General features: G+C 44.8%; 1 protein-coding gene across 1 annotated transcript in view; it reads left to right on the top strand.

The window, feature by feature from the left end:
- LOC136854070 (V-type proton ATPase subunit S1-like) overlaps positions 1–15954 on the top strand; it is a 90419-nt gene that overhangs the window by 24650 nt on the left and 49815 nt on the right. The window contains exon 5 of the mRNA XM_067130188.1: positions 11748–11830. Coding sequence (XP_066986289.1) covers positions 11748–11830 — 83 coding nt within the window. The remainder of the gene's footprint in view (positions 1–11747; positions 11831–15954) is intronic.

The raw sequence follows: 15954 nt of genomic DNA, 5'->3' as shown, positions 1-15954 counted from the left end.
TAATCATTAAAATATCATGTTTATTATAATTATTTATCATTATCACACTTACCATTACCGCAATTACTACTGCTAGTATTATAATCAATATCTACGTTGTTATTATCGATATTTTCATTAAAATGTGTTAATATTATCGTTGTCTACAGTGGATCGCCGCATTCCACATTTACAGACTTACAGTACGTGTGCTGCCACCTATTGGTGATTATCTCGAGAGCTTTACGGATAACAAGGCTTTGTTCAGTTGGTAGTTGGCAATTCCTGCTAACATTCTCTTTACGCATAACAACATGGCTTCGATCAATTGGTGGTTGACAATTCCTGCTACCATTCTCTTTAGGCATAATAACAAGGCTTCGTTGAGTTGATATTTCGTAACTCGTGCTAGCATTCTCTTTTAAGAATAATAACATGGCTTTGTTCAGTTGCTCACGAGACTCGAGCCGTTACATAGGAAACATTTTTATTTATTGGATTTTACCCCTTGATTGCATACTTTTATAATATATAATGGATATATATAACATATGTTACTGGAGGTAACATCTTTATTAATGTTTTTGTTGATTCTGCCGGTAAGAAACAATGTTTACAAATGAATGTGTTGCAATCTGTTGGTAAACCTATGAGGTAGCTTTCAGCAGCAGATGAAACATTCGATCGTAGTAAATGGCTGATTGTATAATACATATTTTGATAAATATAAATGTGGTAAATAACTTCTTTATTAATGTTTTTGTTGATTCTGTTGGTAAGAAACAATATGCATATGATAACCTAATACTGTACTACAGTTTTTACTTACCAAAATCAGATGAGCATAGGCTAGGAAACCTTATTTTTTTTCCCTCAATGTCCTGCTGAAATTGGGGTGCGTCCTATGCAGACATGCGTCTTATAAGCCATCAAATACAGTAATTTAACAAGGTATTTCATACTTGCTAATTATTAATCGTTTATATACTTATTAAGTGTGTTCAGGGTATTTCCTTACATGTGTCAAATTTCATTAGCTATAGTTGGCCAACTGAATAGAGCCTTTTCTCCCGGTGTTTCTTGAAGACTGAGGAGTAAAATTGGAAATCCATCACAAATGGGAATGCCTTGACATCCTTGGACCCCATGGATGCATCATTTTATGTATCAGTTACCCTGTCTTTTGCTTTATTTGGGTGGGGAAGGTATCTCAGTTTTGGATTGTTTTGGCGTGTCAGCTGCCTCAAGTCAATAACCAGACCTTGGAACCAATGGCAGCAAGGGGTCCTCAGACCATGGAATCACCTGGGTGACTGCCTGGTGATAGCAGCAATGGCAAAGGAAATGCAGTGTCATCTGGCTCTTGTTATGCCATGTTCAGACCTGGGACTTCCTATCAGCTTTTAGAAGTTATATTTGGTGCCTTTAATTCAGGCATATATACAACTGTAGCGGGGTTGCGCTGGAAGAAACATTTTATTTTTTGATAAATACATGGCTAGTTTTTTTTTTTTTCACACAAACCATCAATCATTTAGCAACTTCCTCCTCCCAGCTCCTACATACAGTATCTTGTAGTCTCATTTCCAAACTATACAAAAAGTGAGGAAGATGATTGATGAGAACTTACGTTTCCTGGTGGAATATACTCCATGAAACTTTACTTGTCTGATAGAGAAAGCTGTTAAGTCAGGGGATATTCAAAGAAAAAAATTTGGGCACAAACAGTTGATCGTTTAGCATAAAAAAATCTAGTTTTATATAGGTAACTTACCGAGTAATTACATAGCTATTAGTTTCATTTATTTGCAGTAGCTTAAATTCAAGTTTTACGGTAGCGACACCGATGTTCTCTGTAGGTGACTAGTCTCGCCCCATAATGAGATAGTTAGGAACAACTTAGCAGAGAATCCTCAGTCTGTTTCTGCGACGTCTGGTGTTAACATCAGGTGTTGGCAGCAGCTTTTGGTTTTTTGCCGGTTATTTAACCGGACTTCAGTGTTCAAGCCGAAAGTCGAGTAGCTTCACTGAAAACTTTCAGGATGAGTTTTTGCCTTGTTTTGTTGTTACTAAATGGAGTCTGGTGTATCAATTTTTCACTTTTACAGTGAAAATTGCAGTTAATTGTTTTAACTACTTTGCCAAGTGGCATACCATATTGTAAACATTGGTTCGTTGCTGAACTGATATTTACATTCGCTACTGAACTGATTTTTTGATGCTATAGTGAAATTACATCACCAGTTCCCGATTTCCTAGTTTATGAGCTACTAGCTCATTTGATGCCCAGTTGCCTGGTGCCATTTACACCTGGGAGCACCCAGCGCCTGGAAAACTGCCCAGTGAGATCTGAGCGATCAGTGGGATCTGAGCACCCAGCAGATCCAAGCGCCCAGTGGATCCGAGCACCCAATGGATCCAAGCTCCCAGTGGATCCGAGCAGCCGCGAGCGGCCCAGGGATCCCCATCCATTTTTCTCTCCTACTACTAGCCCTCTAATTTTTTCGTATAGCTCACGCGCCTGGCTCCCTCGCTTCCTTCCCATCTCATTGCCAGTCTTGTGTCAGGGGTAACAGAAGTTAACCTTGAAACAGTGAAGTGTTGTGCAGTGGAGGAGGTGTCTACTCATCCCCCGATGCTCCTAGACGGAAAGTCCCTGTCAAACTCCCCTAAACCTGGGAGGAGGCCTACTAGAAGTCCCAGGGAGGTTAGGGGGTTACACACGGGTAGCCGCCCCCTCAGTCGAGCCTGAGGTATTGACAGACAGCCACTGGAAAGGCATCTTACAGGATGTGTAGTGGAGGATGTGCCTATCCGGCCCTATCGGATCTCATAAACCCAGTCCCTGTCAGACTCTCCTAAACCTGGGAGGAGGCATAATGTCGGTCCACGGGGATCCGAAGGGTTTTTGCCGCAGGTCTTGATGGATAGCCATTGGAAAGGCGTCCATAGGGATGAGCTTTCTTTGTCCTCTAGTGATGCAGATCCTAGTGTGAAAAGTTACAGATTCCAATATATGTAAGAAGCATTGCTGTTCCAGGATCATAGTTTGGACAGACATGGACCCCAGTGTAGACGGGTGTTGATGACATTTTTGGGAGTACCTTGGCTTTTGAAGAGGCATATCTCCCAGTTGTGGAGTGCCAGTAATTGGTGCCAAACGCTCTTTCAGTCTGAGTGCCTAGCACTGTCAGAGCGGACGGAGTCCGAGCGCCCAGTGTCCAAAGCGTCCACTGAGATTAGAGCATACAGAGGGATCTGATGGCTCCAAGCATCTAGTTTGGTGTGATGGATCCAAGTATCCAGTGGGATCCGAGGGATCCAAGTGTCCAGTGGGATCTGAGGGATCCAAGTGTCCAGTGGGATCTGAGGGATCCAAGTGTCCAGTGGGATCCGAGGGATCCAAGTGTCCAGTGGGATCCAAGTGTCCAGTGGGATCTGAGGGATCCAAGTGTCCAGTGGGATCCGAGGGATCCAAGTGTACAGTGGGATCCGAGAGGGATTCAAGTGTACAGTGGGATCCGAGGGATCCAAGCACCAACCTGCAGCGTCTGGCACTAGTTCCTCTTTGGTTCAGTGCCTGAATTTTAAGAACATGCTGTTGTCCTGTCTTGTGCACCAGTACCAGTACCTCCAGACAAGAATTCTGGGTCAGAGTTGCTGAAGGAAGCTCCCTCTTTGGGCTATTTCCTCGTCATCCAAGCATCTGTCAAAGTTGGAAAATTGGCTTTCATTTAAAAGGATAAAGACAATGTTTTTTGTCTTCCCTCACTCTAGTGCCTTGTCGGATCTAGACTTCCCTGTCAAGATAGTTGGAAGTCCTGTTTTTCTGGACTGACATCAGGAACACTGGCCAGAGTCCTCCTGTCAACTTAAAGAATCTCTCGGATTTTCGAGTTTTTTCTGTGCCAAGAATGTTTTCAGACGGCCCAAGAGTTTTACCCTCATTCCCCCCTTCGTGCGTGGGACATTACTAGTGAGCCTACTCTAGCTCTGGCGCCCACGAAATGCTGGCCAGATTGGACAGACCTAAATTCGTCCTCGGATTTTTCTTCAGTTCCAAGGTTTTGGGCGAAGACTGAACGCTGTGAGCTTCTTGGCTCTTCACTCCACTGAAGATCTACATGTTGACAGTTGCTGTTACATGCTTCCTGTCAACAGTTAAAGCTATCTTCTCCTCACGGTCTTCTTGCAGTTTCGTTCTTGGTTGAACGACCATTCCTGTAAGGTGCCATTTCCTGTTTCCCTGGACCCTTTCTGTAGGTTCTCCCGTATCTCTCCTTCGGGAGAGATCTCTCTCCTTCACCCTCTTCAGTCGCTCGACGGGCAAAGACTGCGAGGGGGGCTCAGGCAGTCGGATGACCTCTTCTCAGGGGCCTCCTCTTGCTGTGTAGGGCAGTTTCCCTCTGGAGCAAGAGGAGTCTCCCTCTACTAATCACCTTTGCTTTTTCTTTCAGGTTGACAGTGAGCATCGTAGGCACAGCAGTAGTTGGCTGGATATCTCAGTTGGGATACCTTTGCATGAAGGAGTTCCGACGTTCATCAACCACAGTACCTGGTTGGAATGGCATAGTACCACGTTGGGGTCGTCCCGACTCTGTTCCCGCTGATGTGGATCGATCGCTGTCATTGCTGGCCTTCATGTATGCTGTGGCACTGCCTCTGGCATATCTGTGGTCTGTCTGCTCATGCTGTGCTTCCTGTGTTATGCTCCTGTTGACTCAGTGACAGTCTCTGGGCGGCTCTTCCTAGTCTCCTGCCACAGCCATCATGATTGTTCCTGTTGCTGCTGGTGACGTATGTGACGTTCCTGGCCATTGCTGTAGCTCATGCCTTCCGAACTGCTTCCATAGCTCCTGCATTGGCTGTCCTGATCATGCCTGCTGCTTCTCCAGGTGGTCAGGTCTTGGGCCACTTCTGTTGTGATCCTGCCTAGCTGGCCTGGAGGTTATGATATTTCGTGTCCACATTCCTGTAGAAGATGTCGGAGTGAAGGTGGAGGAAATCGTCCTGTGGAAGTAGCCACTGTCTTCAATTTCATCTTCTGCTGCCTCTTCCCTTCTTCTCCCAAGGTTCGAGGGGGTCCCAGGAACCGGATAGACCTCCATCGGCGGAAGGAGAGGAAGGCTGCGTCTTCCCCCTTGATGTCCTTGGATGTCTAGGGACTGCCTCCTTCCAAGGAGGCAGTGGGTCTCTTGTTGGCTCTTCCTGACCTTTGGGTTTGAGAACCGATTCCCATACCCCTAGGTTTGTGTTTTGGGAGCTGTGGGTGCTCAGACCTTGGTTTGCGCTCCCGTTCCCAGTCCTAGAGGTTCCACCTCAAAGAATTGTGCTGCTTCAGGCACTCGTTCGCGATCTCCTCCGAATGCTCGAGATTCTGTGGAATATTGAGTATCCCAATCTGGCGTGGAGAGTACTCTCCCCGGCCCAGTGCGAGAGAAAGGGCCGAGGCGCCCAGGTGTCTCAGCTCTTCCTGCCAGCACCACAAGTGCTCCCTGAGTGCTTACCAGTGCTCAGTTGGGTTCCCAGCCTAGTGTCTTGATCCTATCAGCTCGAACACCAGAAGAAGCAGGAACCCAGCCTAGTGTCTTGATCCTATCAGCTCGAACACCAGAAGAAGCAGGGAAGAGGTTCCCTTCAGGAGTCCTGCGGGACTTCTAAGGGACTGACTCTCTTCTGGGAGACAAGTTTCTCTCATTGGCCTGCCCTCGGGCAGGAACCGATTCACATTCTCCTCTGGGGCTTCGTGTTTTGGGGGCTGCAAGAGTGCGGCCTCGTGAGGCCGCACCCTCGTTGCCAGTCTTAGAAGTGTGCATCTAAGACTGGTTCCTTGCCTGGCTCCATTCGAATTCTTAGGAACTGAAAGTGGCCACTCCCAATTTTTGGGAGTCTTGTAGGTCGCTCGATTTCTATGAATCACGATTGCTCTCCTGGCAAGAGACACAGGACGAGAGAAAGTGCCGAGACACCCAGGTGTCTTGATACTGCCTGCCAGCTGCTTCGGTTGCTTGGCCGGGTTTCATCCTTGTGTCTTTAATTTTATGGTTCGAGCATGCAGGATAGCAGACACAGAATTCCCCTTTAAATCTTCTCGAGGGGCCTCTTCCTTGAAGGAGTTTAGAGTTCGGGAAATTAGCACTACTACATGACAGACGAGTTCTTCCCTGTCCAGTTCTGATTGTGTTCGCACGATCGGCTCAGCTTGGCTCACTCGCCCTGCCCAGCCCCCTGGTCGCATTCGCGAGACTGGCTCGGCTCGGCTCGCCTCGCTTGCCTCCCAGTCCACCACTTACCATCCAGTCTGGATCGCGTTTGCGTAATCGGCTCGGTTCGGTGAGGCTCAGCTCAGCCTGCTCTGCCCTGCTCAGTTTTTCCGAATCGGGTTCTCGGCACTGTTCGAGTGAACTTTCTGCTCTTCCCAGGAAAGCGCTTTGCCATGGCACAAGCATTCTTCTTCCCCTGTGTGGCAGTAATCTCCTTTGGTTGATTATCGCTCACAGTCCGCCTCTCCTGCTGGTCTTACTGGCAGGACAGGTAGGGGTACTCTTTCTCCTCACCTGTTCTCTTTTCCTCAGTTGTTCTGAGAGGTGCGAGACATACAGAGAGAGCTCCGACGAATTTGTCTTTCCTCTGAGTTCAGCTGCCTGGCGTGCTTTTGGTGTCAGTCGCCCGATTGTCTTGTAATACAACCAGGTAGCCGAGGAGGGTTTCATGGGATCTGTCAAGGTCTCCTTCCAAGGAGAGAGGTACAGGAGTTTAACGCTTCAGAAGCAGCGAGGGTCTTCCTCTTCAAGTTGCGATCGCCTCGCCCGTGTTTCTTGGAGAATTTTGCTCCGATTCATCAGCGCGAGGATCCCTGGGACAGGACCGCGGCTCCTTCAGTGAATAATCTTCATCACTCGCAACCCTTGCAGTTCCCGAAGGGGCCAGGAGTTTCGGGGACCACCGCGGTCCTTGCTTACGAGAGCTTTCTTGACCAGATGAATACTTTTCTTCGGACAAGGAGTTCATTCAGGTCGAGACACCAAGCTCCTCCCCTGCCTCAACAGAGTATGAATTCTTCTTACCTCAGAGAGTCTTGCTGACTGCAGGTTGTTCTGACTCTTCTTCACCCAGGCTGGGTTCTCTCTCTCTGCTTCTCCTTGCCGTGAAGGGTATTCTCTTCCGCAACGAAAGGCGGCGATCTTGGAGGACACCTGCTGGTTTCCTCCGGGCAGTCTCATGATGGATGCACGATCCTTCACTTTTAGGATTTCTCTCCTCAGACACGACCATTCCTGGAAAGAACCCTGCCTTCTGGAGACTGGTCCTGTCCGGGGGTAGGTCTTCCTATACCAGATGGCAATCTGTGGGCAATTCTGGTGCTAAGAAGAAGGACTTTGTCCTAATTCGGATCTCCGGTTTCGTAAGTCCCGAGTTGGCTCAACCCTTAGGAACGAACCTTTAATTGGTTGTGCCATTCTCTTTCAGAGATTTGCCAGGTACCGTTGTAATCAAGGTCCATACCAGGGCACTACCTTGTCCTTTGGACAATGGCTAAGACCTTTGGGTCTTAGTCATCTTGGCTCGACCTTAAGTTCAAGCCAGCCCTCCTCAACTCCTAAGAAGTCCCAGGCTTCGGAAGGTCGCGGAACACATAGCCCTCTTCTTCCTTCTAGGAAAGTACCCGTAACTGTGTCTCTTTCCACCCTCTTTTCCATAAGGGATGAGGGCAGAAGGGAAGAGAGAAAGAAGTATCAACCGGGTGGAAGTTCTCTTACTGCAGATGCCTAGATGAAATGATACTTATTGAGTCTCTGGACCTGGCATTGACATTGCCGAGACCTGGGAATGGATTCTTTCAGGAGAAGTATCAATTTCCCTTGGGTTTCGGCAATTCTTTTCATCAAACTTCCATCCTGCTTCCTCTCCTGTGTTCCCGATTCGGGAAATGCCAGCCCGGCTAGAGCTAATCGACTTGGTATCCTGTCATCTTGCAGAAGCTTCCCCAAGGTTAAAAATGAGGGATGTCTGCTTCCAGTCCTCCATCCTTCTTTCCTCTTCGAAGTATGAGGAAAGAGTTAGGCTAATGCTTGATTGAAGGAACCTTTGAATATTCTTGCATATTCTCCTCACATCGTGTGTCTGCTTCCAGATTCACCGATCGAGGAATAGGCCCACACCTGTAAGACTTTGTCTTGAAGGTGTGTGACTGAGACGATTAGTACCTTCTCATCAACATCCTGAACTCAGGTAGCCCCTTGGCCTTCCGAGAATTCAGGATGAGTTTTGCAACACTCAGTGGTTTGGTTTCGTTGAACAACAAAACCACAGTATTGGCATACATCAACAAACAAGAGGGAATCATTCTTTCCTCCTGTTTCATCTGTCGACATTTGCAGGTACTCGAGTGTTCTATAGCAGACTCAATAGCTCAGTTAGCCAGATACTTTCCTGGTGGGGATGTATTAGTAGTTGAACTCAGCCTCAGGTTTGAGTGATCGGGGCAGAACATGCTCTTCACTGTTTTCCTCACGAAGATTCACGAAGAGACTGCTCAACTGAGAGATCCCTACCATCTTTCTGTTGCCTCCTGGCACAACAAAGTCGGTAGTTTTCTCACTCCTTCGTACCAGACTCGGGCCGCTACAGTAAGGCATGCTGTCTTTTTGGGGAAAATTGATTTCTACATTTTTCCCCCTGTATTTGTCTGTTTCACTAAGGGTTCACAAGCATTGCTCACCCTGAGTTACAGACAAATGCTGGAAGTCTTCGCCTTTCTCTTGACCTGATAGCTCTGCTTCCAAGGCATCGAGAAGAGTTCTCCTTGACCCAACCTCCTGTAGCAGCTACACGAAGTGGTTCTTCAGGCAGTACATCCCTTTGTGTTCAGGACTGGAAGACCTTCCAGCTTTCCTTGCAAGCATAGACTTTCTCGCCGAGCGGCAATAGCTGGATATCTCTTGAAGTCCTCTGAAACACTGTCCCAGGGACTGGATCCGTCTTCACTGGTTGGTGTCGTTGACGGAACTTCTTCTCAGGGTAGAGTCATTCTTCAAGTCTGGACTTCTGCGTCTTCTCTACTGAGGGTTGCTTCTCTCCGTTTCAGTTGTGAAGAACATAGGTCCTTGCGACCTAGTCTTCTATCTGAAGTAGCCTTTTTCTCCCCAGTCGAGATTTAGCTATGGATGAGAAGCTTCTTCGGTCTTGCTGTCCCAGGGAACTTGTTCCCTGGATGGCATGTGACTCTCGTTTGGGCTTCCTGTCCCATGCTCTGCACACACCCTCCCATGCTCTGCACACGCCCTTACGAGTCTCATCTCGCTCCAGCCTTGGTGTAGAAGATGGAAGAACAGGTGAAGGGGATCAATTCGTTGATTTCTTCTCAGATGTCGTAGGTGGACTTGGAATCCATCGGCATCTGTTGTCGGGTTCGAGTCCTTCTTGTTCCACTCCTTGGACTTTGTATTGATGATCCAGATCAGTCATTACCTTGTGCTATTAGGGAACTGTGGTACTTTCTGAAAAGGCTTGACATTCCAAACCTGGATGTTGTTGACATTTTCACTAGTACTATAGTTCCTTTCCGAAAAGGCTTGACATTCCTAACCTGGATGTCGTTGACATTTTCACTAGTACTATCTCTCCCAAGGAAGAAGTGTCTAAGGACACATCTTTCTCCTGGCTTTGTGAAGCAATTAAATGAGGTACTTGGCAGCTGGCGACGACGATACTGGTACTTGCCACCCGAGAGCCCACGAAGTCAATGGCTTGGTCCATCCCTTGCATTCGAGAAGTTTCTGTTGGTCTGGAAGCAAGAAGTGGTTTCATAGACCACATTCTTGTCTTCTTCCTGTGGTCTTGCCCACAGGGCCTTGGAACCTTTTTGTCTTGGTCCTGTGGTGACTGCTCAACAAGTTGTGTTTTCTTACCCAGCTCCTTCAAGAGGACTAGTAGCATCTCGCCTAAGGTGTTGGTTCTGGAAGTGAGAAGGATACCGAGAGTGACTGGCCTCTCCTCCTCCTCCTTCCTCATCCTCCTCCTACTCCTCCTTCGGGATGAGAATCGGACTCGAATTGATACTTGCTGGATCTGGCGTCTGATGCGGTAAGACTACACATCGAGCACCCATTCTATTTTTCTTCTAGAATCATAGAAGCAATTCTGCTCCTTCTTCTAGCAAGGAGAGGAAGGAGACTCTGGCAATAAGGGAAACCCTATCATGGGTTATCCTTACTGCCTCCGACTCTTAGATTCTTCCCAGCCTATTTCGTATGAGTTACGTTTCCTCACTCGTGCGAAAAGGTCCAGTATCTGGCATTTGCTCTTGCAGTTCCTACACTCTGATCATTATGTCAGGGGCACGGTACTCCGCCTCGCTCTTTCGACCAGGAGGAGTAGCACAGGCATGCAGAACTCCAGTCAGTTCAAGAAACTCACTCGGATTCGTCCCTCCAACCAGTGAGTCTTCCTAATGTAGAGGACCGAAGGTTTGTATATCATGTCAGAACAAATCACAATTTTTAAAAGTAAATTGTATTTTTCCTAACTATACAAACCTGAGGTCCTTTACATTACATTTTTATCCCCCCCCTCATGCCACCCCTCAATCTGAACGTGATCCGAAAGGCAGACGGGAATGTTTACATCCGGGTAGGCGGGCATTCCCTGCCTACCTGACGATAGTTACTGCCTAACCACCTTGTTCAAGAGTTTAACAGCCATGTCCAGCTTCACCGTAAGTAATTCCTAATGTAAAGAACCTCAGGTTTGTATAGTTAGGAAAAATACAATTTGCTTTTAAAAACTGTGATTCTTCAGGGCAGGGTTCTCCAGTTTCAGGCCTTGTGCTTCGGGGTGTGGTTTTTATTATAGTGTAGGTGACAGCTTTGTTTTTAATTTTGATCTGGTGTATGCCCAGGGCAAGGGCACATTTTTAAACTTTGCTTGCATTCGGAGAACTTCTTTTGCTACAAAGTTCCCATTAATGTAAGGGCGACCCTTGGCTCATCGCCATGTCCACTACAAGCTAAGATAAGCACCAACCAGAGGCAGTATCCACCTGTAGCAGCTCTCTTAACAGGTAAGGAAACACCAAGCATTTGTTAAATGCTAACAGTTTTCTGTTTCAGATTCATTACTTTCCTTAATGTTTTGAAATAGAATATGTCCATGTATCCCACCTCATTGCAGTGTGGGATCAGCTATGTAATTACTTAGTAAGTTATTTATATAAAAATGACATTAAAAATGACATTTTTATGATACAATAAAGTTTTATACTGTATATACCTACCAAGTAATTACATGATTAGAGTGTCCCTCCTCCCCTTGCATGGACATCAGGGCACAAATGAATTGAAGCTCTCTGCTAAGTTGTTCCTATCGGTACCCAAAAGTGGGCGGGGTCATGTCACCTACACGAAACAATTAAGCGCTACCGCAAATTTTGAATTTTTAGGATGCCATGGTTTGAAAACATAGAGCTATATAAATTGCTTGGTAAGTATATATGAAACTTTATTTTATCATAAAAGGTAATTTTTTATACCATAAACCCATGAAATTGTAAATGTTTAGATGGTGGTATGGATCCTTGTACAGTATGTGCAAAGAGTACAAAATCCTTACGATGGTACTGTATTGATATGTTCTTTAGGTAAGATAAAAAACATGAGTTCTTGTTATTAAAAATATCTAGTGTAAGCTATTGCAGGTTTCTTGCTAATCTTTACTTTCTGTGTATATATTAATTGCCCATTTAAAAAGACATTTATTTTCTTTTACAGATGAGGTGATGGAAAATGTCATTTCCAAGATAGGGAAGCAGAGGGATTTCACCATAATCTTCACTGGAAAGAAGCCTTCTGTGGTAAGTGCGAATTAGATTAGAATATGTGTGCAATTTGTGTTCATTAGGTTTTGCTAATTGCAGCATTGTGAAACACCCAATACCGGTAGAACATACATTAATAGATTTCATGTGCTGTAATTGCTTTTATGTAGATGTTTCTTCACAACATGAGGGATAAGACTTTCCCTCACTGACCGAAATTTAGACATTTTTATCCTAGCCTCTGGTGATATAGTAGCTCTAAGTCAGAATTCTTATTTCCTCCCCTATTCTTACCCTCACCCTCTTCTTCCTCATTCTTCTCTTCCTTACTGAGGTCAAGTTACAACACCAGGATATTATTGTAAATGTTCTCACAAGTCCACTTTTTTCAGTACTTAATATTGTTGTTGATTAGGTTAATTAAACCAAATCACATTTCTATGGTTTTAGGGCTTAGAGGATTTTTCCATAGACAACAAAAATTGGAGCAGTGGTAAAAAAAATATACTGGACAAGAAACAGACCAGGGGAAAAAACAAAAGACAGAAACTAGAGCAGCTGGTGGCTGAAGGGATGCTGCAAAGAACTGCTAGTACCATCCACCTGCATTTTGCAAGGCGCAGTTGTCAAGTTTAGGGTACTGCTGAATGAGGGTTGTTTATAGAGGAAAGGTTAGCCAATTAAGAAATAAGGAAAAAAAGAAAATGAAATTATGGAACTTGGTGGTCAGTAAATTCTTCAGCGAAGCAATGGAAAAAATTCTTGGTCAGAGTTCTTGTTGGTTTTCAAGAAGTATGAAATCTTATAATTGCATGTGCAAAAATAATGAAAGGGCATTTAGCATGAGTCATGGCATATCTCTCTCTCTCTCTCTCTCTCTCTCTCTCTCTCTCTCTCTCTCTCTCTCTCTCTCTCTCTCTCTCCTGATTTGACCAATGTTTGATCCACAAATTATTGGCATGGGAATGGTATGGACATGTTTTTATTTTTGATGGAGTGTTCTTTTCAGAGGGCATTGAAATTAACAAATTTTGTGGTCAGTGAGTTCATGTTATGTCACCAGCTTTTTCCTAGTGTTTCACTAGGAAAAAGTGTTTCACTACTGGTGGTAGTGACTCCCTTATTTTGGTGATGTGCTTTTGGTCTCTGTTTTCACCTCTTTGAAATTGACCAATTCACTTGGATGTTTCTTCAGCTTCTTAGCTCTTTGCATGCCCTCATCTGCTTTTGAGTTCTCAGACCTTCCCATGTCTTGATCCTGTGTACATGTCTGTTCCAATGTGCTTGGCAACCTTTGTGTATCATCAGCTCTCCATGTCCTTGGTCACCCTTGTGTCAAATCCTTTGGATCCTTGACAGCCCCCAGGTCGAATATGTTATGTCAGCATCTGCTAGGTTCATTGTTCTCCTATGCTGGTGTACCTGACGACTCAAACCACTATATCCCCCCAGCCTTTTCATGTCACCTGTCACCTCCAAGGGGAGTGTCTATTTGAGTTCTGCTTATGATATGGTTGTCCTTGGGTCTCTCCAGTTCACTCCTCTTTGCTTGTGTGCATGGGTTACTCTAACACCATATTGTTGTAGATTCTGCTGTATTCTGAGTAGTAATCCCTTTCCTATTTGTTCAGTGTTCACTGCCTGATCTCTTGGAGGGGTCATGTACATGGCTTCTTCATGTTCATCTTGGTCCTCCCAGTAACTGCATAGCATCTTATGGACGACTCTTCCTTCAGGGAAATCCTCACTACTTCTGTTGATGTACTACTAGGTATTTTGGTACATATTATATTGGCGATGTAGGTTGTTATGTTGCGAGTGTACAGTAAGTCTTCATGCTTTCTTCTTGTACTGGAGATTGAGGTTTTATCATTATTTTTGTCGACCCAAGTATCAACATCTTCACTTTTCATTTTGAGAGGTTTTCTTGATGTAGAACTTTATTTGTGAGTGCTCTCTTCTCCTTGAAGTTTTTGTTCATTAGCCCTTACCTCCCTGGTCCACTGGTTGATTGCTGGTCTGGTGCTGGATTGGTTATGCATTTCCTTCTACAGTGAGATTTTTCCATGATTGGAGTGACTGGAGAGGGTGACTTGAGTGCACCAGTCACCTTTCTGTGATGGTTTACTCTTGCAGTAGTTATAGCTGGGGATCATCAGCCCTTTCCTCCCCATCCAAACCCTTTGGATGTGTTTTGGTTCCCTATGTTCTCTCCTTTACTGCATACTGGTGATCGTTATAATGTTGGGAGGTTCTTTCTGCTAGGTCCTGTCTTGTATGCTCCCTTGTCACCCTCAGTTATTCCTTCCCATTCATGCAGTTCTTCCTTTTGTGTTAGCAGTCTTGATTGTTTATATTGATTAGAAGTAAGAGTTACAAGTTAACCCCCTTTCTGTTCTCGTATCTCTTCCCTGCTTGTGTCTTTGGAGGATTTAAGAAGTCTGGGAGTGTTTCAACTTTGGGCCTTTGTTCTCAAGTTTCCCTGTGGTGCCCTATTCCTATTCCTTGATGAGATTTCCCACCCACTGTTAAGCCAAATTACTTGCTGTCCTATCCTTTCTATCTAGTGAAGATGATTACTCTTGATGATAATCTGGAGAGTGTTGTGCATGGTTTCATTACTACAGATTTATGGACACGTGTTTGCATGGTCTAATCCCTGGCTTCTGGGTTTCATCACCACCTCACCTTGCTTTAGACAATGGCCAGTGAGAGGTACTTTGGGTTTCTTATGGATTTCAGAGGACCGAGAAGCATGGCTTATTCAGTATGTAGAATGTTGTTGAGGTCTATGCTTAGTCATCCCTTTCCTCCAGCTCATGATGGCATTTCATCACTTGTTGCCAGGTCCATGGTTTCCTATACCATGTCCTTGATGCTTGTTTGTGCACTGCTGCCAGGTCCTCACAGGACATTGGCTACTGTTCCTTATAGTCTCATTTTTGGTCTCTCTGACTTTTGATCCCTTGCGACGCTTTTCTCCTGAAATTGTTTCTGCCAGGTTGGGATAGTCAAATGGTGCATTAGTATTTTGTATATTACATCAGAATCAGACTCTAAGAACTCTGAAATGCGTTGCCTCCAGTTTTTTGCTCACTTATGATAACATGCTTTTCAATAGGCACTTGTTTTGCTGAAAATCCAAGCTTTCAGAGTTGAGCAACTTCCTCTTTTCTGCTGTTTACTTTTACCAGAAGTTCTCTTCTGTCCATAGAGCAGGCCTTTGACCTTGACAAGTTTTTTATTTATTTCATTCATCTACAGCTGTGTCATAGTGTGTAGATGTTCTCATCGAGTCTGATCATTGAGGTGGGTCACGTGCTATGGGTCTAGAGACTTTAGTTATTCATTGTCTTTTTCATAACTTCATCGCTCAACCCTTTTGCACAAATGGCGATATGTTTTTCTGAAAGTACTTGTATTTATGCCTTAGGTTTGAGGTGCTTGTATTATCTGGGTTTGTTTTCTTTTGCATCCAATACTTATGGAAGATACCTGGATTTCTGAGCTGCTAAGAAGCTCCACTGTCAGCAGTCTTTGAGAATTGAACTTTTGCATCTGGATCATCTGTTCTCCTCAGAGGATCTAATGCTTCGTTATCCTTCCTAAGGTGCAATTCGGTCTTGTCATAAATAATGGATGTTGTATAACAAAGAATTTTAAAGTACGCTTCATATAAATAAGTTAAGTATACCTTAGTTTTACCAGACCACTGAGCTGATTAACAGTTCTCCTAGGGCTGGCCCGAAGGATTAGACTTATTTTACGTGGCTAAGAACCAATTGGTTACTTAGCAATGGGACCTACAGCTTATTGTGGAATCCGAACCACATTATAGCGAGAAATGAATTTCTATCACCAGAAATAAATTCCTCTAACTCTTCATCAGCCAGCCACAGGAATTGAACTCTGGCCCATCGAGTGACAGTCTGAAGCTCAATCGACTCAGCCAACAAAGGGCTTACGCTAAATCCATTAATCATAATCTTCAGTGCCCTCCTCTCCTCCCTTCACTCTTCCATTTAGGAGTTGCACAGAAGAATGAGTGTAGTTGATTGTAATGGAGTGTATAAAAAATTGGTTTATTTTACTTGTTTTCAAATAAATTCTGCTGTTAATTGGTAATGTACTGGCAATACTGTATTACTTTTTAAAAAATT

Source organism: Macrobrachium rosenbergii, chromosome 28 (assembly GCF_040412425.1).
Source record: "Macrobrachium rosenbergii isolate ZJJX-2024 chromosome 28, ASM4041242v1, whole genome shotgun sequence".
Classification (NCBI taxonomy): Eukaryota; Metazoa; Arthropoda; class Malacostraca; order Decapoda; family Palaemonidae; genus Macrobrachium; species Macrobrachium rosenbergii.
Note: the sequence above shows the minus strand (reverse complement) of the source record. Positions and strands in the feature narration are given on the sequence as shown.